This window comes from Harpia harpyja, chromosome 14 (genome assembly GCF_026419915.1).
Source record: "Harpia harpyja isolate bHarHar1 chromosome 14, bHarHar1 primary haplotype, whole genome shotgun sequence".
Lineage (NCBI taxonomy): Eukaryota > Metazoa > Chordata > Aves > Accipitriformes > Accipitridae > Harpia > Harpia harpyja.
In genome coordinates this window covers 34,688,377-34,714,441 of record NC_068953.1, presented here as the reverse complement: position 1 = coordinate 34,714,441, position 26,065 = coordinate 34,688,377, and the positions used below count along the sequence as shown (strand labels likewise).

Genomic DNA, 26,065 nt, shown 5'->3' with positions numbered 1-26,065 from the left:
TGTGTATCTTTTTTGTCTTGATTTGTCTTGCTCTACTAATTCTGTCTTGACAGTTGCATTTGAGTCTGTCTCTGGCTTCTGGTGAAGAAGCATCAGATAAGGGGGAAGAAATGATAGCCATCCATTCTCTGAATTTGCTATTGAAAAGTATTGGAGCTACTCTAACAGATGTGGATGATCTTATTTTCAAGTAAGCTAATAAATATATTTTTTTATATTTTGAATAAAGCTACTATACATTTAATAATTGGTTCCATTTTTAAACTTTGCTGACTCTAGTATACATGTATACACCCTTTGGGGAAAGGGAGGAATGGAGAGAAGATGGGATTTAGGCTCCTTTTTAAGAGAATAGGGCTTCAGGATTATCTGAAGGAAAAAGAGAACTATTTAGAAAGAGGAAGGGTATGTATAACTAATGTGTGATTACTTGTCTTTCAGACTTGCTTTCTTTGAAATTAAGTATCAGTTCTACAAGAGAGATCAACTGATGAAGAGAGTTGTTAGACATTATAGTGAACAAGTAAGCTTATTTAGTCAAGCCTTTGTTTAAAGTTTTGAGTATCTTACAGAATGCAGAAAATAGGAGAGAAAAGGTGAATGCATCTAAAAAGCTACTGTTTTTTTATTTCATGGTACTGCAGTAGGAATCTGGTGGCACATTATGAAAATGTAAATACAAAAGTGTCCTGAAAATGTGTTTTAAGAGTTTTAAGTGATTGCTTCTGTTCTTCTTATTTGTATTTTTCTTCACCAAACTATTCTTCTAGTTATCCATACATATACTTCATCTTTTGCCTAAGCCTGTCTTCATTCTAGTAGGAATACTTAGCTGGGTACTCTTAATGCATTACTTTGGTAAATTTTCTAATTTACTACCTGCCTTGGGTTCTAACATGGAACTATGTGTAACAGCAGCAGCTAGTGACACTGCTTTTATTTTTGTTTTGTTTTGTTCTGTTTTTTTTTTCCTCATTATTTAGCTCCTGAAACAGATGTATGTTCTTGTACTTGGGTTAGATGTTCTTGGAAATCCATTCGGCTTAATCAGAGGCTTGTCTGAGGGAGTTGAAGCTTTCTTCTATGAGCCGTTCCAGGTATGACTTCCTGATTCTTCAACCATGTATGAGTAGCAGGCTGATTGAATATACTGGTAGGGTTGCAGTTTTGTTGTCACTGTACTCTACACCCTGAACAGTTAAGAAAGTGGTAATTTTTAATGTTAACTTTAAAGAAATAACATATTCAAATGGCCTTCCTTTCATGAGTGTAAAGGAGTCCCTAGGTTTTCTTGAAACAGGTGCATAAATGTGTAGTTTTCTGCTATTCAAAATAAGCTTCATTTTTAGGGTGCTGTTCAAGGACCTGAAGAATTTGCTGAAGGCTTTGTAATTGGTGTTAAAAGTCTTCTTGGACACACAGTCGGTATGTATCATATTGTCACTGTTTTAATGAATTAGGTTAACTAATGGATTGCGTTTAGATTCTTCTTATTTTGAAGGGAAAGATATTTTTGAACTATCTACATGGTAGTTTTTTGATGAGTATTTATCAGATACTGTTGCCAGTATTTGTGGTACAGATCATTCATACCTAACTCAAGACCATCTAAATGTCTGTTTTGTAGACTGAGTGAGCAATCTGAGAAACATTGCATGTATAACTGAATTTGTACCATGCCGTGGATGAATAAGGAAAATAATTCTAATGGTCCTAAAATGTCTGGAGAAGCCTGAGAAGTGTTCTTAGGACCAGCTACTGTTACAGTTACCTTAGATTTTTATTTAGCTATGTGTTACAGTAATTAGAGAAAATACGATTCCATCCAATATGCCATATAACATGTACTGAAGCGATTTAAGAGTTAACCTTTTCAGGCCAGATTCCAGAGTCTTCTCATGGACAACATGTGGTAGTCACTCTGTGTAATTCGTAATACCCAAACTGAACATGAAGGGAAATCGCTATGAACTTTGTGGCTTCTTGTATGTTGTCTGCTGTTAAACTGTGAAAGAACAGTAACTTTTGCTTTATGCCCTGTTCCATCAGGTGGTGCAGCAGGGGTGGTGTCTAGGATCACTGGTTCGGTTGGAAAAGGCTTGGCTGCTATTACTATGGATAAAGAATTTCAGCAGAAACGGAGAGAGGAAATGGGTCGGCAGCCAAAAGACTTTGGTGACAGCCTGGCCAAAGGAGGAAAAGGCTTGTTACAGGTATGAATTTGAAGTTGGACGGTATGATGTGCCTAGTCTTAATCCATGCTTGAAAATTATATGCAAGCAAGTTTAATGTCATCTTTATCAGTTCATGAACTAAACAGAAGAGACAAACAGGCAGTCGGTTTATAGGAGACTCAGTATAGTGTATCAGCTTTAGTGTTTGAGGTTGTGGTTTTGGCCATCTTGAGGAATTGAAGGTAAGGTCTTGGAAAGGTAAAGTGTAGGAATTAACACCAATTTCTCCTGTGAATTATATAAACAAACATAGTTGCTCATGTTCAACAAATGTGTTATCTAATTAAAGTAACTGGGCACTTATTTTACCTTGCAGTCAGTTCTGCCATTAAAGTCAGTTGGTTGTGAATTATGAGCTCTGGACATGTGCTGCATAGTAAAAATGGCTTTCTATGTGCTGAGGTCTTCTAAAAACTGCTAGTTTTTCTTGACTTAGAAGGATGTGAACATAAAGCAAGTAGAATATGTATACAAGTAAGTACATTAGGTTGGAGATATTATTCTGAAATAGGAGCTGTGCAATGCCCGTATTGTTTTTATAATAAAAAGTTGGGAACCTTTTCTGGTTGCTGAAAGATCATGTCTATTTCTAGTTAAAGCGCTAAGTACGAGACAAACCTCATGTAAACAATTACTGAGAGATCTGTATTACCTGAATGCAAATTAAGTCTTCTAATAAATTCTATCACTTTCCATTCAAAATAAAACCAGTCAACATATTTCTAAGTCATTGTAAGTAGTAAACATTGTAGAGTTGTTTCTGATACTGTTTGCTGAAAATTTGGAAGTTACCTCAGTGGATTTTTATTCTTCTGCCTTCATGTCATTAATCTACTTGACCCTTAAAGTCTTCCAGAGAATTATTTGATCTTAATTTATGTTGAATATTTGGTATCACTCACTCATGACTGGGAATTCTGGCAGCTTCCTGTTAGTAAAGAAAGTGAAATAATGACTTTCTTAATTATTGCAAGCCTGATTACTGTACAAAAGATTTTTTTAGTCTTTCTTGCCAGCATAAATGTTTCTTCAGCCGTTTTAGGTTTTCCCCCCTCTCTTCTTTCCCTCAGTTATAATTTTCTTGAAAATTTAAAGTAAAAAAACCAACCAACCAACCAACCAAACCACGAAACCAAAAAAACGCAGCCAAACAGTGTTTCTGATATTGAACTTCATTATAAAGTTTTAAAATGAAGGATGAGACACAACTGGTTGCCCAGTTAGACTATAGCATTCCTGTTTCTAAGTAGGAACTTAATTACCTTCTTCTTTTTAGGGTGTTGTTGGAGGTGTGACGGGCATAATCACTAAACCTGTAGAAGGTAAGCACTAAGGTTGCTTTGTACTGCACTGCTTAAATGGTTTCCCAATACTTTACAATTTATTTTGTAATTTTAAGAAATATCAATCTAAGTGTGGTGATGCTAAGGGTAGCAAGATTATTTTTATATTTCTAATTCAAATGTGACCTTATACGATGATTTACTCAAATATATTTATAGCTGTTATTGGCTTACCACTTTTTCAGCCTTTGTATGAGTTGAGGAATGGTTGTCTTTGTGACATATTTTGTTAGGCCTGCTGGAGTACCCAATTTATTGTTTAAAGCCAGAATAAAGTTACTAAAAAAAATAAATTAGAAAGCACCAATTGAAAAAGTTTTTTTGAGACTGCTAAGGTTGGAGAAATCTTAAAAAGTAAATTTGGTTTTATGCCTGAGATAAATATTTGTTTTTGTGAAGACTGTCACTTTATCAGTATGATAGATGATGAAAAAATCCAAGAAAAAATGCCTCTTACTAAATTTCACATCAGAGTGATTTAAATGTTGGAAGTTAATTGTTACTGTGTTGTATTTTATAGGTTATTGGCAGATACTTTGAGACGTAGTCCTTCTCTCGTTGGTGGATGAACACGCATGCTTTCTAAACACTATTTTGGCTCTTCCATAATTATGTGTCACCAGAAACACGTAATTTTGAGATAGAAGTAGTTAACTTCCATTATACTTGTGCATCTTAGAGTCTTCAGATTATTTTGTTATTATTATCAACCTATAAAAACTGATATATTGGCTTTGGAGGCTGGTGAGGTGTTAAGTGAACAGCAATATGTCTGAACAGACAAGGAAGCAATGTGTGACTTCTCACAGAGAACTGTGTTTTATAAGTGGATTGTATGTAACAGCTGTGGGCTGTTTCCAGTACAAAACAGTTCTAGTGCAGCCTGGAGCGGTAATGATTTAATTCTGTGTTTGTTAATGTCTTCAGGTTGGTCATTAAAACTATGTCGTCTTCTGTTCCCTTTCTTTTAAAGGGGCTAAAAAAGAAGGTGCAGCTGGATTCTTTAAAGGAATTGGAAAGGGGCTTGTAGGAGTGGTAGCCCGCCCAACAGGTGGCATCGTAGATATGGCAAGCAGTACCTTCCAGGGCATTCAAAGGTAAAATGTCAAAAGGAAGTTTTGAAGTACTTTCCATATGTTGGATACCAGGTGGTAAAGTGGTCCAGTAGTGACACACAATTGCTTGTGTTAAACACAATATGCAGTAGGATATATGGGGTTGAGAGATGCCTGGTAGCCTGTAATGAATGTATTTTATGGTGACCTCTGGAAATTGCTGCTTCAGAATACATATTGCAGTGTTGTAGTTCAAGTAGACGGTAACTAGTCCATTTTCTCCTTTTCACTCCCTCCCCTAGTCAGAAAGTAATTAAAAGATCTTGTGTAAATTTTACTTTTGAGATAGGTTTGTGTACTGCTGAATGCAAATATGTAAATGTCATTTAAACTTACTGTAAAAAAAAAAAACATTGAAATTTTTGGAGGAAAACTTGCCAGTTTAAATTCAGTTAGCAGTGCACATCAGGGGCTTCTTGTGTTTCGGAGGGGGCCTTTGGAAAGTCTGTTAATAAACACGAGAACCCTTAGTAAATTATCCATGGTTGGGAGTAAACTTCTCCAAGTTATTCTGTAGCTAATTGGCTAATGTTACTTTGGATTTATTACTAGCAGCGTGTCTTTACTATTTACATGTGTAGGGTACCCGGGAAGTATAAGTGGGATATGTGGCAGGTGAAAGTGTGACTTTTTAAAGAAACATTGGTGAAAGTCAGAATTGTAGTATGCTTACCAGAATACTGTTCCACTGTCTACGGCAGGGTGGCAGAATCAACTGAAGAAGTATCTAATCTCCGTCCTCCACGTTTCATTCATGAAGATGGCATCATCCGGCCATATGATAGGGTGGAAGCTGAGGGTTATGATTTATTTGAGGTATGACTTGCATTGTAAATACAGTTAAAATTCTCTAACCTACAGGGTTCCATAAAGGATTATGTTACAAAAAAGCTGCCACGGATCTGTGGCAGTTATCTGTAGTAAAAATTTGCCCCAGCCTATTTCATAAAGCAAGCCTGTATAGTAGAGAAGGCCCGGTGCTTGTAGTAACCTGAATGTGACAAGAGAACTGCAGCATTGCTGTTAAATGATCTTCTGCACATTATGTTCTGTAATTGCTTATCTCGTACTCTGGAAGCAGGTAGTAGGATTAAGAATTAGTAGGATTAAGATTTGAATATGTGGAAACAAAAACATTTTGATACTCAGTTATAGTGTTTTGCTTAATTACAAAGCTGAGGCTGGTTTACAAACTAAGCAATTTTTAAATAGGATGAATAGAGCTTGAATTGTTTGGCATATAATACAACTACTGAAATCCTTTTTTTGTTTGGTTTTTTTTTTTTTTTTTGGTAGTATCAGCAGTTGAAAAAACTGCATGAATTTTCAAAATACCATGTTTTGGTATTTCCTTATGTTATTCTTAATACCAATATGTCATAGCTACAGGCATTGTGTGGATATTAGTCTGCTTCTACATCTGGATGACTGGATGTGGCTAACATACAGAGGATGAATAACAGTTATTTTCAAGTCCTAGATAATCAGAATCTAGTTAATTTGTATTTCAGTCTTCATGTTCTTAAAGCTTACCTTAAAATATGTGTATTGTTGCTGAAAAGTTAGAATAAAATAACTGTCTACATTAACATTTTAAGACCAAAACTTGCATATTCACTACTTCCTCCTAGATGTTCTTTTAATCCTTATTTCCTATTCTATTTCTAATGTTTTTCTTCTTTCTCTTTCTCTCCTGGCATACGCAGCAAGAACTGGAATAATGGAGTAAACATTTTCCATATTTCTTCTCTATTTCAGTCACAGTCTTTTATTGGCCTTAAGTGTTTAGATTAAGGGCATGATTACATTTAATATGTCCCCTTCATTCTTATCTTTTCTGTGTAGCAGTTGAATAGAAGTGTTTCATTTTGTCCAGGCTAAGAAAACAAACTTGTATAACCACCTTCAGTAACATTAGATGAGTGGGTAAGATGTGAGAGACAGGGAGGGTTTGTTTCCTGTATATTTGTTTTTCTAAGGATGCTTAGCTTCTTATGAGTCGCAGCAATGGAAGGTACGTGGGAAAAAACCCAAGCAGGGTAGATGCTGAGTTCATTCATTTATTAGCATTTTCTTAGAGCCAGGGCTGTGGATGAAGGGAGAAAGCAACATTTTGATACTTGTGCAAAATTTAAAATGGTGATATTGAGTGGAATATTCTTCTGTGAAAATGCTTATAACTCCATGATACAGAAATACTGTTTCCATATAAATGCGAAGAAAACTTGTATTTGTGGTTTCTGTAACATGCCATAGGCCTGTCACTTACACATCTGATGAACCACCATCACTTCAAGTTACTACTACTACAACTTCTTTATGAAATTTTATCAGTTAAAAAATGTAGCCAGCTCAGTTGACTCTGGTTTCATTCACAGAATCTTCTAGGGCTTTGCTGTTCAACATACTTAAATGTAAACTTCTAGCTGTTAACATGAATTTACATATATATATATCTCTCTCTCTATATATATAAAAATAAAATATATTTCTAAATTAAGTGATGCCATAAATTTCATTTCTAATACAGCATTTCATAAATTAACAAGCTAAGCTTAACAAGCTGTTCTCAGAGCAAATTGTTTGCCTATCATACATGAAAAAAACATTGAGCAGAGAGCTCCTGCTAATGCTTTTTTAAAATTTAGTGGTCAATAGTCAGCTTAATTATTTTAAAATTGTTTAAAAAAAAATATATCTAATGAACTGTTAGTTTAGCTGATTAAATGAAATTAAGTTGTTGTGATATACTAAGCAGACCAAATTTCTTCATGTAGTGAGATTTTTTATTTTTTGAGCTATATTCTTTACATCTATCAAAAAGGAAAAGGTAGCACAATTAACACTGAAAACTGGATATTATGCAGTTTCTGCACAACTAATATTTGTATTCATCTTAGATCTAAATGGTGTAGACTGGAATTGTACACTAACCAAGAACAAATCCTCTGTATAGTTCACTAAATACAGTTTCTTCCTTTAGGAAGTCAGTTAATTGAATACGTTGGTTTTTGTTTGGTTTTGGTTTTGTTTTTTTAACTAACTGATTTTGATTATTATGCTAGAGGTTAGTGTTGGGAAGGTTTTGTTTTCTAATGTAAATTACAAGCAAGAGGGGGACAGTGTCTTTACAGGATATAGGATATTTAACAAGGAAGATGAGTCAGAAAGTCAGTTTTATATGCATTTACAAATTTAATTGCAAATAACTCAGCTTATAGGTACTAGTGCTGTTTATTTTTTGATCCAGTTTTGACTCAGCATTACAAGTAGTTTAACCAGAATTCCCACCCTCTCATCTATTTTAACTAACTTTAATGCATATGTCCCTTTAAAATAAATACACGCTTACAAGGTTGAAACCTTGTAAGGTTACCTTAAGGAATGGATGTCTCAATACTATCCAGTAGTTGGACAAAAAAATGTTTCACTTTAGTACTCATTTGTATGTGAGTATAGACATTGGTAGACATTAGAGCTCAGCTTAGGAGGAGCATATATGTAGGTCTTAAAGACAAGTTATTTTTTTCCACTCGGAACGTTTTTTTTGGTGCAGAATGAGGACAGCAGCCAGATGGAGTAGATCAGTTCACTTGCGTAAATTTGTTTACGCAGTGCATTTTCCCAGAAGTGCTGGATCTAATTTATATGGGCTATATAGGGATCTGCCCAGTCAATTCAAAACCCAGAAAGTCAGATTTGATGTCTTGCAGGCCATGTCTCTAGCTCATGCAGTGAGGCTTAGTAGTAGCAAATGCGTTTTGTAAAACATAAAAGCACAGTATTTATAGGTGGAGAATCAAAGAACAAATAGGGCAACTCTAGGAGAATTGTTTTCCAAGGAATAAGTTCTTGAGAGTTTTAATCTTTGTATGAGGAATGTTTGCAGTTGATGAGATTTGCTAGAACAAGTAATGAATGCCTTTGGCTTTGTTACACTTTGCCTTTTAATATGCAGGTATTGCTGCCTCTTCTGGTGAGGAGACTGTCTTCTAACCCCAGCACTTAGGGTCTGACATGATGCAATTCATACATTATTCAATGTCTATGGCGTTACTTTGTTTCATTTCCCAGTTAAAGCATGGAGCTTTATAAAGAATGCAGAACACTTCATGAATAATTGAGACATGGTGGTGAGACAATGTTGTGTGGCAGAGAGAATACTATGCTAGGTTTCAAGAAACTGCAGGTTCTATTTCTGGTTGAGTCAGTGTTCTGCTGTGTAAATTTGCAGTGGTTCTTTTATTTCCGTGTAAAATAAGAATGAGTTGAACTTCTTTAACGTGCTCTAGTATTCTCATAAAAATAGAAGCTTTTGATAAAGATGCCGGAATTTTAAGAGTGTGCAGATTATGGACTAATTTGCATCAAGCGCAACCCACTTTTTACATAATGCCACTACCATTGTGCTGACGTCTATCAGGTGCATTGAGAATAGCTCTGAGAAATATTGCATCTCTTAGGCATGGACCTCGGTGGGAACTCTTACTGTAGTAACATATTGCATGTAAAATCTAAAAATACTATTGGGATTGTTTCTGAAGCTATGAGAAACAGGCTTTCTCTCCAAAGCTTTGATTTTAAATAAAGGAACATGCTTATGAATATATCTGTTTAAATATGTGGCATGTCTCATTTCTGCCTATCCAGCAAAAGGCTTCAGAATATGGATTGCAGCCTTTGAATTGCAGTCTTACATGGCAGTGGGTTTTGTATTTCTTCAATTTTTACTTGTTTTTAAAGTAACTATCGTTCACGTATAAAATGTGAGTTCATGTTTTGATTTTAGTTATATGCTGCCTTCTTTCTTCTGATGTTTTGAAGAGACTTTGAGATAAGCAGTCTTTCTGGAATTTTTTTTCCTTTCATGTATGTTTTACAGTTTCAGAAATTTTAAAGATGGTCAGGAAGTTATATTTTTTTATAGAAGATGTGAACCCTCTATTTTTCATTGCTGGAAAATGCTGAATTAAAATGTTTTTCAAAACGTTACATCACTAGGGAGCAAATCCAGAAAAACACTATGCTGTTGATTTAAATTCTTGAATATTAATCCACTTTTGAGCTTAAAGGATTTTCGAGGTCAGTTACAATGTATGATGATACTTTAAGACATTTTTTAAACTTCTAAATATATGAAAATAAAATGCAAGTATAAGTAAATGTTGAAGCCTCTTTTAATTCATTCTGATGTAAGCTGAGGCGACAAAAGATCTTTCCATTTTGGTTACTTAAACTGTATAGAGTTTTAAACTATATAGCTTGCGTGGTCGATCATAGATAAATGTGGAGTCAAGTTTAGCTTCTGTTGTCATCTTACCAGTTTTATAGATCCAGCTATGGAAATACAGAAGGAGATGTATCTTTACAAGGAATATCTAAAAAGATATTAAACTTTTAGTGCTGTCTCCTTTATTTGTTCTCACTAGTTTGTCAGAAATAACTTGAGAAATTTACTGTTATACTGGCTGAATTCCATAGTAGCAGCTGTAAAATGAACTGAAGGTCATCTTATTTTGCGATGAAGAACATAAAACCAATTTTGGGGCATCCAGTTGCAGGCACTTGCTAAATGTTGATCTGAGGTGCATGCATTCTGTATCCAGACAGGGCACATATGGCCTTCATTCTTCCTTATGTTTCCTCATGTTCCTACACAGGAGCTGCACATTTTCCATTAAAACAGATTGTATGATAAAAAAGGTGGTTGTATTGCTTAAAGAGTACAAAGCTAACATGCATTGACATTATGGCTATATAACTGTCTTCGTTAAGTTTTACTAATTAAACATTATTTACAAGTGGAATGTGTATTTTGTAAAGAGTTTTTGTACTGATATAATGTACTTAGTGGTAGAGGGTAGAGTAGATGTTTGAGATGTGGGTACAATAGGTTAAATTTCAGCATCTCAGTTGATTTCCCTGTGATGATAGTTGAAAGCTCTTGATCTTACCAATAAATGGTAAGCTTGACTTTGTGACCTAGGAAGACTGTAGTAATTGGAGTTTCTGTAAAATCCTCTACTGATGACCATCATAACTTTTAAATATAAAGAGCTCACAGTTGTCAGAGAACGTAACTAGGTTAGTGACCCTGACAAGGCTTTTGTGACTACTGTGCCGGAGCCCTGCGTTTGTTAGAAGCTTCTTGAGTATAAAAGGAATCCAGATGCTTTTGCTGGCTACAGTCCTGGGGCAAAGTCCTGGGTGTGCACATCCTCTTTCCAACACTTGTTTCCAAGGTTGAGACTATATAATCCAACTGCTCTACTATTACTAATGTTGCTGGGTTCTAAATGTTGTCTAGTTGCTTACGAGTAACTTGACAGAATTCCAACACCAGTGGCACTTTGATTTGCAGGTTCAGAGATGTGAGATGATTGAAGTATAAGAATGTATGTATTGCATATTACAACTATACTTAGCTTTGCAGTCTGAAATAAACACGGAACTAGCTTTAAATCTGATGTGTATATTCCTTGTTTCAGTTTTTTCATGCTAAGAGTTTTCATCTTTAAATGTAACAATGTATGTCTTCCCCAAAGAGAAGGGTAAGCATGGGTATTTTAGGGGCTTCCCATTGGAGCGTTCTGCTGGTAGTTGGGTTAGGTAAGATCTGTGTAATGACACTTACTGTGGTAGGCTTGCTACCCAGAGAATTCATGATCTCTGCATTTAATGCAACCTGTGTACAGATAAGGTTCTTTAGTAACAATTACATATTTACCATGTACATGACAATTGCAGTTGGAATGTGAATTCTAGCAACCTTACAGCTACTAAATATATACAGGATTATAACAGAAAACATGTATTTAATTCTAGTAGACCACTTTTGTCCTGAAAACTAACATGTTATATTAGTTAATGAAGCAGGCAGCAAAGTAGGGTGGACAGAAACAGGTTGCCTGCTCTCTGACAGATTCGTAGGAGGAGAACTGGTAGTTAGCACAGATTTATTCTCATACCCAGTTTGAGGTTGGATTCCCATTGGTTGTACGTTATTCGTTTCACAACTTCATCTTTTTCTACATGATGTTTTGATGTGTATCCATTTCCCACAAATACGTTGATGTGTTGCTCTGTGAATCTTGTTGACTTTAAGCCAGTGTTATTGTGAGCTTGATTTAGGGGTGACTGTGAGACTGTCTTCTGTCCTGCTCTTTGTTGTTGATGGAATATTGTAAACCTGGTGACATGCTCTAGAAAATACTATATTTCAGTTAAACAGCATGTACAGAATAGGAAATCTGAAAAACAGGTAATTAAAAAATTAATGAAGAACTAAAAAAAAAAAAGCTAGGAAGCACTTCGGTACTTTATTTTGAAGCTTTAACCTCTGTATTCATAGTTTGTCACTTGAGTTTTGGTTGCCTAACAGAAATCTGATGAGTAATTTGATCTACACTTTCATATACCTTATTTTCAATGTTGAATAGGCATGTCCGTTCAATGCTTCAGAAGCCTGATGTTGAGGTGCATTGAGTATTTGTAACTTGGTAGTTTATTTCTAAGGGTCTGGGTCATGTGGTGCCACCTCTTAAAGGTACTGTTGCAGGAGTTTCACTCTTGAATCAAGTCTGCAGCATGAGGTGTAACAGAATCGTAGAATCATAGAATCATTTCGGTTGGAAAAGACCTTCAAGATCATCGAGTCCAACCATTAACCATGCCCCCTAAACCATGCCCTGGAGTACCCTGTCCACTCGCTTTTTGAATACCTCCAGGGATGGTGACTCAACCACTTCCTTGGGCAGCCCATTCCAATGTTTGACAACCCTCTCAGTTAGAAAATTTTTCCTAATATCTAACCTAAATCTCCCTTGCCTCAACTTGAATGAACATTACTAAACAATTATTAGCACTGAAAGGAAATTAATGCTGAAGAAACAGTCTGATAATGCAGTGTCAATGTTCCACCTTTTGAGTGGAACGGATCAGACCTTTCAGTGACTCAGCTTCAGGAGTGAGAACACTGTGACAGCCTGCCTTTAAGGAACAGTTCAATGAGGTAACTTTTTAAAAGGCTTTTGAATTGAAACCACCGCTTTGAGTTTTCTTTTTACAGCCCCCAAATTATTTTCTATTTCTGTTTCAGAAATTGCACATCAGAAAGCTGGAAAAAGAGAGCTATCGATACCACTGTGCGCTTCCAAGAGGCAGAAGAGCAAACCTTATTGTTACCAATAGGTATTAAGTTTTGAAGGCTTTTTAAGGGCTTGTCTTGGTTTCAACTTGTGGATTAGACATCTGGCTAAGTCTAAACTGATTGCTGTTCTCTGCATATGTACTTTCCTTATCCATTTTCTTGATTTTTTTTCTAGTTTACTTTGTTTCCTTTATGGAAAATTAATACGGTAATGATGTCAATACTAGATACTAATTTAGGAAGACAGTTTACTCTGAGGTCAGTGACCCTTTCATCATACTGGAGGGAAATAGTCTTTTTTTTTTTTCTTTCTAATTTTTCAAATTAGCTTGTGATAAGCGTTTGCAGTCAAACCAATGTTTTGAGAATGCACATGTTTACAGTCTTGTTAATTAAAGGATACTCTAAAGGGAGTCTTTAAGTTTTTGTACGAGTATGAAAATTAATATTAAACTCATCAGACAATTTGTAGAATTCAAGATATTACTAGTCTTGGATATGCAGTTTGAGGACTCAAAACTTTCTAAATACACTTAGATAATGAAAAGAAACCCATGCATTATGATTTCCCCATCCCGAATGTCACCAACTTCCACTTTGCCTGAATGTATGAGATAGGCTCATCCATAACGAGACTACAAGGAGGCATTCCACCGTGTTTGTTTTATAAGAACTAGCACACCTCAAAATTCATGCTGCAGCTGAACAAGTTTTTTCAAGACACTGACAAAGTCCTGTAATGATAGTTAGGTGATTTAGTTGTTTGCAGCATCGGATAATTGTGTACTTTTCTCCTTATCCCAGTTCTTCTCCACATGCATAAAAGTTCTAGTTTAACTCCATTCAGAACTGCCACTTGTTTTTGTCTTAGTGTGCTAGCTGACATTGGAGCTTTGAAGTAATTGAAGAGGCAGCTAGCTAGCAACTGTCAACAGTAGCAACTGATCATCTGTCAGTCTAGTAGTACTTGTGTGACAGCGTACCTGTTTGATTACCTTCATCTGGTAGAGTCTGGCTTTGAGGAACTGGTTTTAATTAACTGACGACCCTCTAGTATCCAATTCTAGTAAAGTGTTTGGATTTGGAGGGCTGGGTGGGTTTTGATTAAGTTGGCCTGTGCATACTATGCAATGTCATAGATCATCTGAGAGTCTTAAGGACAAAGTGATTATCTCAAAATATATATTAAGGAAATACAGTTCCACTGTGACTGAGTGGATACTTTTAATCCACATAGAAAATGCCTTCTCAAAAAAATTTCTTTTCTTCATTTTATTTGTTTTTCTGGCAAAGCTCTAGTCCCAGGGAGAAATTGAGTATTAACTTTTTTCTTGTGAACAGGAGAGTGATACATGTAAAAGAAGTGGAAATCTTAGGCCATTTAACAACAGATTGGGATTACTTATTTGAAGACTTTACACGCTGTCCCTCCTACGAAGCAAATGTTTTAAAAATAACTGTTTTGGTAAGAAAAGCATGTAAACTTCTTTTATTTAACACTATTTAGAGGTCCCAATGTGCTCTAGACTTATTTATGGTTCTAACTGCTGACTATGGGACTATGAAACAGGATTTACTTCAGATTTCTTGAAAGTATGAGTTGGGTTGGACAGAGGCCACATTGGAATGTAACCTGAAGTTGACATTCAAGCCATTCAGTATCAGATCTTGCATTCTTGTTTTGTGAGTCACCCGAAGTATGTTTTTGTTCCCCTCTGCAACAGGATCAAAGGATGTTCCAAAGGAAGGACAGTACAGGTCATGAATGCGTAAAGACAGTTCAGCTTCAGGATGAAACTACAGCAAGGGTATATTCTTTTTTTTTTTTTTTTTCCTTTCATCTTCTTTCCTTATGATATTGTTAACAGTTGTTGAAGCTCAGCATATAAAAGGATGGTAATGTTCAGACACTCACTATAGAATAGGCTGCTGTGCCTGAGGACCGTTTATCATACTTTGATGTTGAAAAATGAGTTTAACCAGGAGAATGATGAGACAAGATAGTCTAAAGCATTCAAGAGAGTATATGCAGTAATAATTAAAGGTTGAAGTTGCATAGTCTTATGTTTTGTTTATTAAAACTCATTAAAGGAAAACAATTCAAATACCTGAAGTATTAGATTAAGTTCACTATAGTCTCTAGGATTCAACATACCTCTGAATTCTGCTATCTCTTCATTATTTCAGGATCACTGGACTAACCCATTAAGTGTACCTTGTGTGAAATGGCTTACTTAGATTCTTCCCTGCACCTGGGTTTTCTTCCATTTATGTCTAAATGTTTGTTCATATTGATGCTGGAGAGGCTGATTTATTTCGGGAGCTTTTGTTCTGTGGGTGGTTGGGTCTCATGGCTAACTCACATAAGCTGAACTAACAATTTTATATGAATTCCAGGGTATTTCAACAATAGAAAAATTTACCTAGGAAACCATGCATCTTACTGTAGTTTTGTATCAGATGATGAGAGAAGAGTACCTCCCTGGTAGCAAAAGTAAGATCAATTAGATCCACAGCGTCTTCAAAGGACACTTGAAATTGTAGCTCCTGTAAACAGCAAGTCAGCAGCTAGAATCAGAATAGAGGCCAAATTGCTTCTATTCAATTGATCAAGTCTTCTAAAAGAATGGGTTAGGTTGGGAAGGAAAAAAAAATTGCTATCATTTTGAGGCACTCTTTTTATCTACTGGAAGAGTCTATATTATTTCTTTACTGTATCTTGTCTAAAGAAAAAGTTCCTTCAGCTTTTTCTTACAGCATGTCTTCCAAATCACACTTGTGGTTAACTAATTTAAATGCTTTTAGTTTGTCTGTATCTTAGTGTCATGGCCAAAGCTGGAACATTGTACAAAACATGCAGGCCACACTAGAAGGATACTTCTTTGTGTTTAATTCTGTTTTTTTCTGTTATTGCCTAACTGCATGTTCCTTTCTTTACTAGTCTTTATGCTGATACGTATATGCTGAAAATAATTTTTTTCTGTTCTGGAGTGCAACACAACCCATTTATCTTCCATGGATTTCTGTTTCTTGAGTTTATCAGTATTACTCTTCATTTTGCATCTTGCTTCTTTGCATAGATCTCACTTGTAAAACAATACCAATTTGACGGAAGACACAAAAAATGTATGCTTCACAAATAATTGTCACTTCTGTGAAGACTTCCGTGGTACCCTTTGTATGTTCATGAAACAAATGTCTTTAAGATCAGGTTAAGGTTATCTGTAGCTTTCTTGTTCTTTCTGTCTCCCCTAAAAAATAAACAAGGGTTTTAGGTTTGTCCTTCTTCAGTCCTCTGAATCTTTCCCCAGCCTCCATGAATTATCAGAAATCCATAAATGTTTGAAATACTTCAAGTACACGTGATGCCTATTATTTGTCCATCCAGCTTAACTTATCCTTTATTTTAATATTCATTGTTGTATAAATTAGTTTTATTGAAATAATGGATAAGAAAAGCCCTCACAAGCATTTCAAACACTTCAGCTTTCACTACATGCTGGAATTACTCAGGTAAAATCAGAATGACCATCCAGGCTACCCCACTATGTTTTGTTTTGTTTTGTTTTTCCCTAGGCATTTACACACATGACTTTGACATTAATTTTCTCAGACTAGAAATACACCACTATGTTAATATTGTGTATACACATTTCATGCATAATGTACAATATGTTTAATGTTAGACAGTTGAGATGTGGGGGATTTTTTAGCTATTAGATTGTTTAGATTCAGGAATTAAAAAATGACTGGTTTAGTTGCATTGCTTTGTTCAGTTAACTTGTTTCTAATTTTAGAATTATTGTTAGGTTCTATTTTAATTTATCTTTTTGTGGATTTCAACTAACTATCCAGTTTGAGAGTGCTTTTAATTGTAAATATTTTCAAAAGTGCCTGCTGTCATTTATATCTTCTTTTAATTATTGTGAATGATTCTATTATATTTCCAGATAATAATAATTGAAATTTCTTGGTGGTTTGGCCTGGACATAGTCCTCTTCTAAGGCTCTTTACCTCAGAATGAATCTAGTATTGTAGGCTGTCAATACTTTTCTATCCATTTGAGAAGAGAAAAAACTGCTTAATTTGATCTGATACTAAATTTTCCTCAAAAGACCTTATTCTGACAGCATTTAAACTTTTGCTAAAAATAATGTGTAGCAACAGGAGCAGAGGGTGTCAAGAGTCTACATGTGCCAATTAATGGATCTAGTATGTTGCAGTACTTGATCAGTATGTTTATTTAAGAGGCCTTTGATCCCATAATATTGCATTCTGCAAAGACAGAAGGCATGCATCCTTACATTTGTGTTAGTGAATATTACTTATGTGGAAGGGCTATTTAAATGCTAACTGCTGTTTTACAGTGTATATGTGTTAATAGTACAGACTGTAGTTCCCAGCTGTGTAGGCCAACTGGACATGAGTTTATTGCTGGATCTTTAAATGGCCTGACTTTGAAAGCCTCCAGAGCATATAGTATTGGAAATGTCATTTGCTTATCTGTTTAAAATTAGATCGCTTGTATTGGGGTGCTGCCTGAGGAAGGTTTATCTAGTTAAGTGTGAATAAAATCATTAATGTTACTACTTGAAAAATCGGAGTAGATTGACAATATCACTGAAGCTTTTTCTGGGTTGAATATTATGCATGTGAATCAGAAGCTGTGTATCTAACTTAAACTAGCCAGTGCATATGTAGGTTTTAATGTTCATTGATTTAGCTATTTTTAGTAGCAGCTTACAGAAGAAAACTGCAGATTGCATGCTTTAATTTTCAAACTTTCAATATGTTGCATTACAGAGGATTTGTTGTGCCATTCAGGAAGCCCAGGCAACAAGAAAACAACAAAAGTTGGTGAAGCAAGCATCGTTACAGTTGAAGAAACCACAAACACTATCTTGATAATGATGGGATTTGTCGGGTTTGACCTTTGGTATGCAATTTTAAACCTAAAATTGATTAGAAGCAACATGGAGACATTGTACAGAAAGCTAAGATAAAGTATCTGAGGTCTTCCTTCAAAGTTAACAGCCATAAACACTTTATTTTAAGAAGCTATGCCTCTTTCTAAAACTATGGATTTCAATATTCTAAAATAAGCATTGAAGTTTGAAAATTAAAAGTTCTGCTACAATGTTTTCCCACTCTGAAATTTTCTTTTCTGCCCTTTATTGTCAGGAGTTCTTGTAAATGAATTCTAAAATAAAGTGGTTATCTGATTTGCACTCTAAGTTTATGGTTTACAGACAGGTTATAGTAATTGTGTTTCTAGCAGTTTGCAAAATAAAGTACTTATGTTACTGATTGAAACTGATTAAAAAGTCTTTCTATTTTAGGCAGCATTCTCTTTAAATTAAGAAAGAAGTATCCATAATTTAGCTACTATAATTTAATCCGTGTATGTTTAGTATTAGAAAATACTGCACTGGAGCAACATAAGAATGAATACGTATGAAAGAAATAGGCTATTGTTTTCTGGAAATGCTTACTTTGGAATGTCACTTACACTGTAAATGAAAATCTGCACTTTAAAAATGGAAAATATTATTCACCTGTCATATGCATGTATATGGTTTTGGTTGTATTGCTGTAGCTTAAAGACTTCTCCAGGAGGAACAGCATGCTGGTTTTAGACAGCATTGTATGTCAAAAAGCTTAAATAAAAGTAATTAGCTTTCCATATTTCAGTGTATAGTTACTCCACTGGAAGAGTGCCATGTCATTAAGCTAAAAGTCACTTCTGATGTAATTTTTTTGTTGCAGATTCTCTTCCTGAAGACTGTTAGCATTCAGTTTAGCAAGATACTTATGCACATTTAAAGTATATGCCTAGTTCTTAATGGTATGAATAATTGCACGAACTTCGTTGAGACAAGTTCTGTTCTTAATACTAGGCACATACATAAGTAACTGTGGATCAAGCACTATATGAGCAAAGAGATTTGAGTTCAGTCATCAGTGAACAAAGAGCTCTCGCTGTCAGTCTTTGGCTCTCAAATAAGAAATAAAGTGTCCTTGCAAATACTTACTTGTGAAAATTTGCTCTTTCCAACTTAATTCACTTGGGAAGAATGATTTCTTTTTTTTTATTTAATTTTGTGCTAGATAACAGCTATAGACGCAAAATCAATGAATAAAAATGGCAATATTCTTGCATAGATCTATTCAGTAAGTAGAGCAATCGTGATAACTAGGCCTGAATTTTTAAATTTTCTTTATACTTAAGGGCTAGTGGATTCTATAAATGCACTCTTAACCTGTACCTATGATCTCTCCAAAACTATAAAGCTTAAGATATTTGAAAGTAAGCTGCCAAACACAGAACTTTTAGAGAGCATCTGCAGACATGATTTTATTGCTTATTGTGTGCGCATGGCTATTAATTCATTTTGCTACGATGGAAAATATGTGGTACAACCTTTAATTCTGTGATATCGCCTATTTTCTAGAAAGCTCTGCTCAAACATTAACTAAATTAGCTGTCTAGGTTGTATGTATTTCAAGCCTGTGTTTAAAAGAAAAAGGAAAATAAATTTTTATATGCAATTATTTGTGCTATGATTTTAAGTGTTGTCACTTCTAAAATACATTGTATGCTGCTGGTTTGCCACATGTCACTGGCGCTATATGAAAAAGATCATTGGAGTACTAGTGTACTGTAGAAGAGCTTTCTACAGCCCAGCATTTCTTTCAGCTTGGTTTCTGGCATGTAAGCGATAGTTTTGTGTACTGCCTCTTAATTCATAGTTGAAAATAGATTTCACTTCAGTCTACTCTCAGCGCATGTTTAGATGGTACCATGTGCCTATTTTGAAGTGGAGAATTGGAGTTTAAAACAGTTCTGATGACACGTTTCTGACTCCAGTCTTCTGCTTGATTCAGTTCTGTAATTCTTTCATTGTTATTTGTAAACTTTCTGACTTGAATTGTAAACAGTAGATATTTTATTTTCTAACTTTGTATGTGATTAGGTTCAGTGAGGTAGCTTCCTATTCAAAATAGTCTGAAGAAGCAGTAGGGTTCTATAGAACAGTTTTTTATTTTGAAATGCATGTTTTTGCAGTTTGGGTTCCTAGATGAATATGAACAGGTAGATGGCACTAAAATTTCCAGCTGAAGAAGTAATGAATGACCTTAATAACTTGGATCAAGTACTCAAGAGGACATGAGAGAGATCATTTGCTATAGAATTCCATTTCTTGCTTAAATGAAGATGGATGTTCAGGACCAATAGGTTTCCAGTGCTTGTCCTGTGCTTCCCTCAAGTGTTCCATTCCATTTTACCATGTGCCCTGTCTTTGCTCTTGTTTTTTATCCAGCCTTTTGCATTGCTGCATTCTCTCCAGCTGCAAATGCCGCTGGCTGTACCTAGGCTTTGCTCTCCAACTTTGGCAACTTTCTTTTCCTGTTCCCTTTCTGCTCTTTTCCTTAAGCTGGTGCATCTTCTTGAAGTGCTGGCTGAGGGAGTTAAGCGACAAGGAGGGGTCTTGTCCCTATGTATATGTCCAGCAGAAGAACAACTGCAGAATTACATCCTGTTTACGTGATCTGTAGGAATGAGGTGGTGTTGGGATAGAGTGCATTTTCAGACAGTCTTTAGTGAGGAATTTCAACCAGGTGCTGCAATGCAAAGTGAAAGAGCTTTTCTGAAGATTTTGGCTTTTTTTTTTTTTTAAACTGGCAACAAAGTGATTTCCCATACCTTCAAGACTTTGTTTCTATGAAGCTCTAGCGTTTCAGTATTACTGAGCACACAAGGTGGCCAAACTGTTGAAATCTTCCTAGACCTTTCCTCACAATGAGCTCCCAGAAGTTTTTGCTGTCTCAAAAGCCAAGTTTTACTGAATATAAGACATGGAATACTGGCTTGCTAATTAGAACTCCAAGCATTTAGGTCAGGCCTAGGTCCTTACTTTGCTTCAGTTACTCCATTGCTTTCTGGCTCATCATAGGTTTCTCTGGCTCTTCAGAAGTTTGGTTTTTTGTTGGTGGTTTTTTTTTTTTTTTTACAAGGCATGGATGGGTGTTTAATCCTTGCAACTCAGTTTTCTCAGTCTCTTGCTTGAGCTGTAGCCTCCTTTCTGAAACTTTCTCAGTCCTTTCTGTCATGGCCTCCCTCCCCCAGCTTGCTCAGTTGCTTCCTAGGTAAAGAACAGTATGTTCTTCCTCAATGTAGATCTATCTCAACTTAGTAACCATTTTAAAGGATAGTAGCAGAAAATGATAATAAAATCAAAGTGTTTCATGTAAAAACATGTTAATATGCTTTTGCTTATAATTTTAGAACCATCTAATGCTTTAAAAAAGAAAAAGAGAGAAAAACATAAGAACCTTTGGAATAGATAATGCGTATAAGTGGTTCTTCACAGGGTGGTGCTATCATTTCTCTTAACTGTGGGCTTTTTTTAGGGAGTATTTTACTTTGATAGTTTTCATTGAATTTCTGTCCAATCTGGAGACTATTAAGTTGTCATTTGCTGAAATGTTGTATTTTGAAAATACAATCAGCTTCTTTACTAATTTATTACATGAGCTTGGTCCCTTTTGCTGTTAACTGTTCAGAGGGATTTTTAGGATCTCTTTCAATGGAATTTTAATTAGATTTTATTCAGACCTTTTCCTCTTAAAAGGACCCTATATTCATTAAGTTTACTACTACCCATCATTCTCTACAGAATTACAATAAGCCAACCACTTAAAACTACTTAAGTGAACTTTTAAAAGAAGAAAATACCACCATCACCCCTCAACACTCTTAAAACCACTCAGATTGTGGAAACTTCATCCTTGTAGATATTAATAACCTGAGTCGACATGGTCCTGGACAACCTGCTCTAGCTGACTGTGGTTGGACTGTGCAATTTCAAGAAATATCTTCCAACCTCAGCTGTTCTGTGGTTCTTTCACAATAAGAAATCTGAAGTACCTCCCTCTTCCCCCCAAAAGAAAGAAAACCCTCAATGATGTGAAGTTCTGTGTTTCCTGGGTTAATTTAAATTATTCCTATCAAAACAACTTTACACCTTTCACCATCATGTTTAACCATTTTCCTCAACAGTTGTAGAGTCTAGAAGGTTTGGTTCACTATGGACACTGAATAGGGAGTGTTTTAGTAGTGAGAGATTAAATAGTTTTAGGGGGGATTAATTGTGAAGTTGAAGGAAGGGATAAATTAAGTATTTCAGCTTAACAATCAAGGTACCAATATTTTTATTTGATTGCTGGCAGTAAATATGCTGTTGTTGTAATAGAGTAACATAGTGATTACACTAGGTATATCCTAATCTTAGTCTTTGGTTGACAACAAGGATTACTTATATAAGGGGATCTTGGGTCACTCAGTATTTAAAAATAAAATAAAAAGGATTTAATTTTAAAAGTGAAAACTGACTTGTGAAACCTTTTGAAACTAGCTAGCATCTGTTTGACAAAATAATTCTTTCAACAGCTTAAAGTTGCATTTAGTCAAACCTGAGTGTGAAGAGTTAATTTGGAATAGATGCCAGTGGACTGACCACTTCAAGAGAAATCTTAATATAAGAAACAAGTGGAGAGATTTGAGAATCCATGTACACAACTTCAGGTTCCATTGGAAAAATCAAAGCTTTAGTCTCTTCATTAAAATTTCCTGGACAAAGGTATGCTTTTGAGGGAGAGGGCAGTAATCAGTTAAACGTACAATGCCACACAGCACATGAAGGGCAGATTGAAGGAAAAAAAAAAAGATTATTGACATCTAGATGTAAAATAAAATTTTTTCCAAGTATATGAATATTGTTCAGTTGACTAATGATCCTAATGCAATTCCCTTCCTTGGATTATGGATCTCATTTGCATAATCACTAAGTAACAATGATGCAAATACACAGATCTCCAGACTTCAGCATTTATTATCTCTGTGCTGCAATTTGCTCCTGTTTTGGAGTTGTCAAGATGTTTGTCAGCAACTAGGATGGTAGCTTAATCTAGTCACCTGACTTGTCTGAAGGAGAAAAGCTTAAGTGTAAAAGGAGAAATAACTTTAAAAAGAAAAGAGTTGACCTATTGAAAGGAACGTGTGAATTTAAAACTTGATTCAGTTCATTGTATCCTCGCTCTTCCTACAGGTCAACAAGTAAACTACTTTGAAATTATTTTATTTTCTTTGTTATTTATTTTAGAGTGAGAATGTTCATTGTCTGTCCTGATCTAGTCTTCATATTGCCTTGGGGAATGGGGCCGAGGGAGGTGAGAGGAACCCTGTAATATTGGCATGGTAGGTTGGGAGTGAAGGAAATTAAAAGCAGGATGGTGATAAATCTATAAAATGGCTAACTCTTTAGAGGTAAAAGATGGGTAAAAAGCTAATCTGATATATTGAAATCCTGCTACAAATTCCTTTTACATCAGTAACTGAGAAAATAGCTCACCTAGTTATGAAAACAAACTGTGCTTCTCGAAAACAGTAACTTGAATTTTAACAAGGAAATGAAGTTTTTGTTTGGATTTTAGTCAGGAAGGCAGAGCAGTTCCCAGACACTTTACTGGAGTCAGCAGGTGGAACACTGAAAATTCTCTTTATTGGTAGTATGACAACACTCAAATTCCACTGTTCATCTTGTGCATGTGTCCACATTATTTCTAGACTGTGCTGTTTATCAAAGGTAAGCACAGTAAGGATGCATAATTCTGAAAAATGCTTGTCCAAAACAAAGACTTGAAAAATAGGGAAACTGCTTATATGCTGTATAATGTGGCATAATTCTAGGGGTTTGAAATGTTTCTCCATCAGGTATGACATAAATTCCTCTCCTATATAATCAAAGCTTTATAGGTAAATCACTGAGCTGTGCAGGTCCTAGTCTCTGGTCTGATAAATGTGGCCCTGAATCTGCCCTTGATTTAGTTGATGTACGAGGACTGTATTTTGCTTATAAAGCTTCCTTGTGTGTTTATTGTCATCTTCGCCTGTGGCTGTGCTTTCCATTTTCCTGCTGGAAAGAAATTTGCTGTTGACTTTTGAAGAGCTATGACACTGGGCTAAGATGCTCTTACGTAGTCCAAAAAGACTTCTGCAACTGATCCCATAGGAGCGTTGCAAGTTAATTATCAGTAAAAGCAGCACAGAAAGTATCTTGGAAGTCCGTAACTTATACTTAAGCAACCAGCTTTAGACCTCATCCTGTCTTCAAAGGTATATAATCAAATAACAAGAGAAAATGAAAGTTTCATATAACAATATTCTGACAAACATATTGAGGAGCAATTGTACAATTGTTTTTAAATTAGAATAATATCAGTAGGGTTGTCACGGGGACAGTCCTGGAGAAACTTTTCTTTTAAATTTAAACCCCAGTTAGCTACCTTTTTTTCTGTGCACTGTTAAGACATTCTTCACACTTCAACAGAGTGCAACCAACCTTGAGTAATTAATTACTGATACTGATAAGCATCAAAAGTAGACATATTCTTAAGTTTTTGTGGGATTTGAAAGAAAAACCGGAGCATATTACTTAAATCAACTTTGAGTTAATTGCATAGATTTTTTGACTCATATAACAGAAATCTGTGTGTGAAATTTGATAGATGAATATATGTCTAGGTTACAAATGATGAGATGCTACTGTAAATTGCTGTTTCAGTAGTTACCCACAAGGTGGGGGAATGAATCTTTATATTTTACTGCTGTTGTCTTACAGCTTTCCTTCCCACCCATCTCCTGCCTGGATACCATACTGTTAAAATCATCTAGTTGATATGGTCAGTGCAGAGCATAGAGCTATAAATCAGAGGCTGTCAAAAGCTTTACAAACTGCAGATCCAGGCCTGGAGTTTTAGAAGTGTTGAAAAAAATATACTACAATGAATGTTCACATGTTATTTCTTACTTGTACATAGCGTTACAGGAATTGGTGCAGATTTCCACGCATACAAATTTGTTTATGGGTAATGTTTTAGAGTAAAAGCCTTTCCGTGTGGTTTTTACTCAAGTGCTCATTCTGCTAATGCTACTGTTGAATTGCAGAAATTGATCTGAAGATGGCTGTGTAACAGGCAGTGTCATATAAGGTATGTCCTGTTTTTCTTCTGTGTATGTAATAAATTCAGAGAGATCTAAGGCAGCCCAAGAAGCAATCGCAGAACTGTTTAACAGGATTGCGTACTTTTTCTTTGCACTGCTTAGCTAAAGTTAATAAAAATCTAATTTTTCTAAACAGGAGAGATTACTTTATGGTAGATACTACACCTATTTCAAATAGTACTTAAAAACTGCCTAAGACTAATACTTGCAAACAAAGCAAAAATTAAAAAATAAGCAATACTGTTTTGTATTTGGGTCACGACTGTCACTTCTTACTTTAGAGACTGCCACTACGAGCCACTGCTAAAGAGAGCTAGGCTTCACTTAAATTCTATAGTTCAGTCATAGGAGCCATTCTTGCACTTGTGAGCTTCCATGACTGTGCAGAATGTCATGTATGTTCTCTTGCAGTGTGCAAGAACTGAAGACGTATTAGCCCATTTGCTCTTTTTGTGTCTGTATTGTTGGTTACAAGTGTCCTTTTCTTTGTCTGCTTTTAAGATCCTTTCCAATTTCTACTTTCTAAAGATTCTCTTGCCAGTTCTATGGAAAGAACTACCTAAAACAGGAAGTAGGTAAGGCTGTCTAAATGTTTAAAAATAATAATTTGGCCGTATCTTTTTACTGGCAAAAAATATTTAATGAGGGAAAATCTTGCTGGGAGGGCCTATAGGAGAAAAGACTGTTTTCACTGTAGGGGAATTAAACATTTTTAGACATGTTATTTCTAGTATTATTAGGCATAGAGTGCCCTCTGTGCTAGCTTCTGAGGGCTGCTCAGTTCCTCCTGCCCCCCTCACCATTTCCTAACCCTGTAGCATCTAGGGCTTGCAGGCAGGGTCTGAGAACTAAGGAGAAGAAAGAGAGATGCAAGGCACTTGCTTACTGCCAGCACTTGAAAAAGATTGCTGCCTTACTCCTTTTCTATTTTCTGCCTACCTACTCTCATCCTATCCAGGAGAAGACAAGACCTTGTGACTTTCTGTGTCTAGTATATCCCAGGTAGCCAGCAAGTAACACATGGATTGTTTTTTAGTTCCCACTTTGGCCTTTTTATTCTTGGAATTCTGCTAAACATTGTGTCCTGTGTTAATATCTAGCCTTTTTCAGGGGAAGCTTCATGGCTTCCATTGGCATGAAGGGCAAACTGAGCTGGCAGT

General features: G+C 35.5%; 1 protein-coding gene across 6 annotated transcripts in view; it reads left to right on the top strand.

Annotated features, from left to right (window-relative positions):
* VPS13C (vacuolar protein sorting 13 homolog C) overlaps positions 1–19,393 on the top strand; it is a 104,046-nt gene extending 84,653 nt beyond the window's left edge. For 3 of the 6 annotated variants that reach the window (XM_052808907.1, XM_052808904.1, XM_052808906.1), the window contains 12 exons: positions 54–190; positions 442–523; positions 984–1,097; positions 1,350–1,425; positions 2,050–2,213; positions 3,511–3,556; positions 4,551–4,674; positions 5,394–5,508; positions 12,791–12,882; positions 14,183–14,306; positions 14,566–14,649; positions 17,645–19,393. In XM_052808907.1, coding sequence (XP_052664867.1) covers positions 54–190; positions 442–523; positions 984–1,097; positions 1,350–1,425; positions 2,050–2,213; positions 3,511–3,556; positions 4,551–4,674; positions 5,394–5,508; positions 12,791–12,882; positions 14,183–14,306; positions 14,566–14,649; positions 17,645–17,746 — 1,260 coding nt within the window. In that variant the 3' untranslated portion in view covers positions 17,747–19,393. Of the gene's footprint in view, positions 1–53; positions 191–441; positions 524–983; positions 1,099–1,349; positions 1,426–2,049; positions 2,214–3,510; positions 3,557–4,550; positions 4,675–5,393; positions 5,509–6,398; positions 7,149–12,790; positions 12,883–14,182; positions 14,307–14,565; positions 14,650–17,644 lie in introns of those variants that run through there. The other 3 variants (XR_008238375.1, XM_052808908.1, XM_052808909.1) reach the window with 3 other exon arrangements.
* The last annotated feature ends 6,672 nt before the right edge of the window (positions 19,394–26,065 follow it).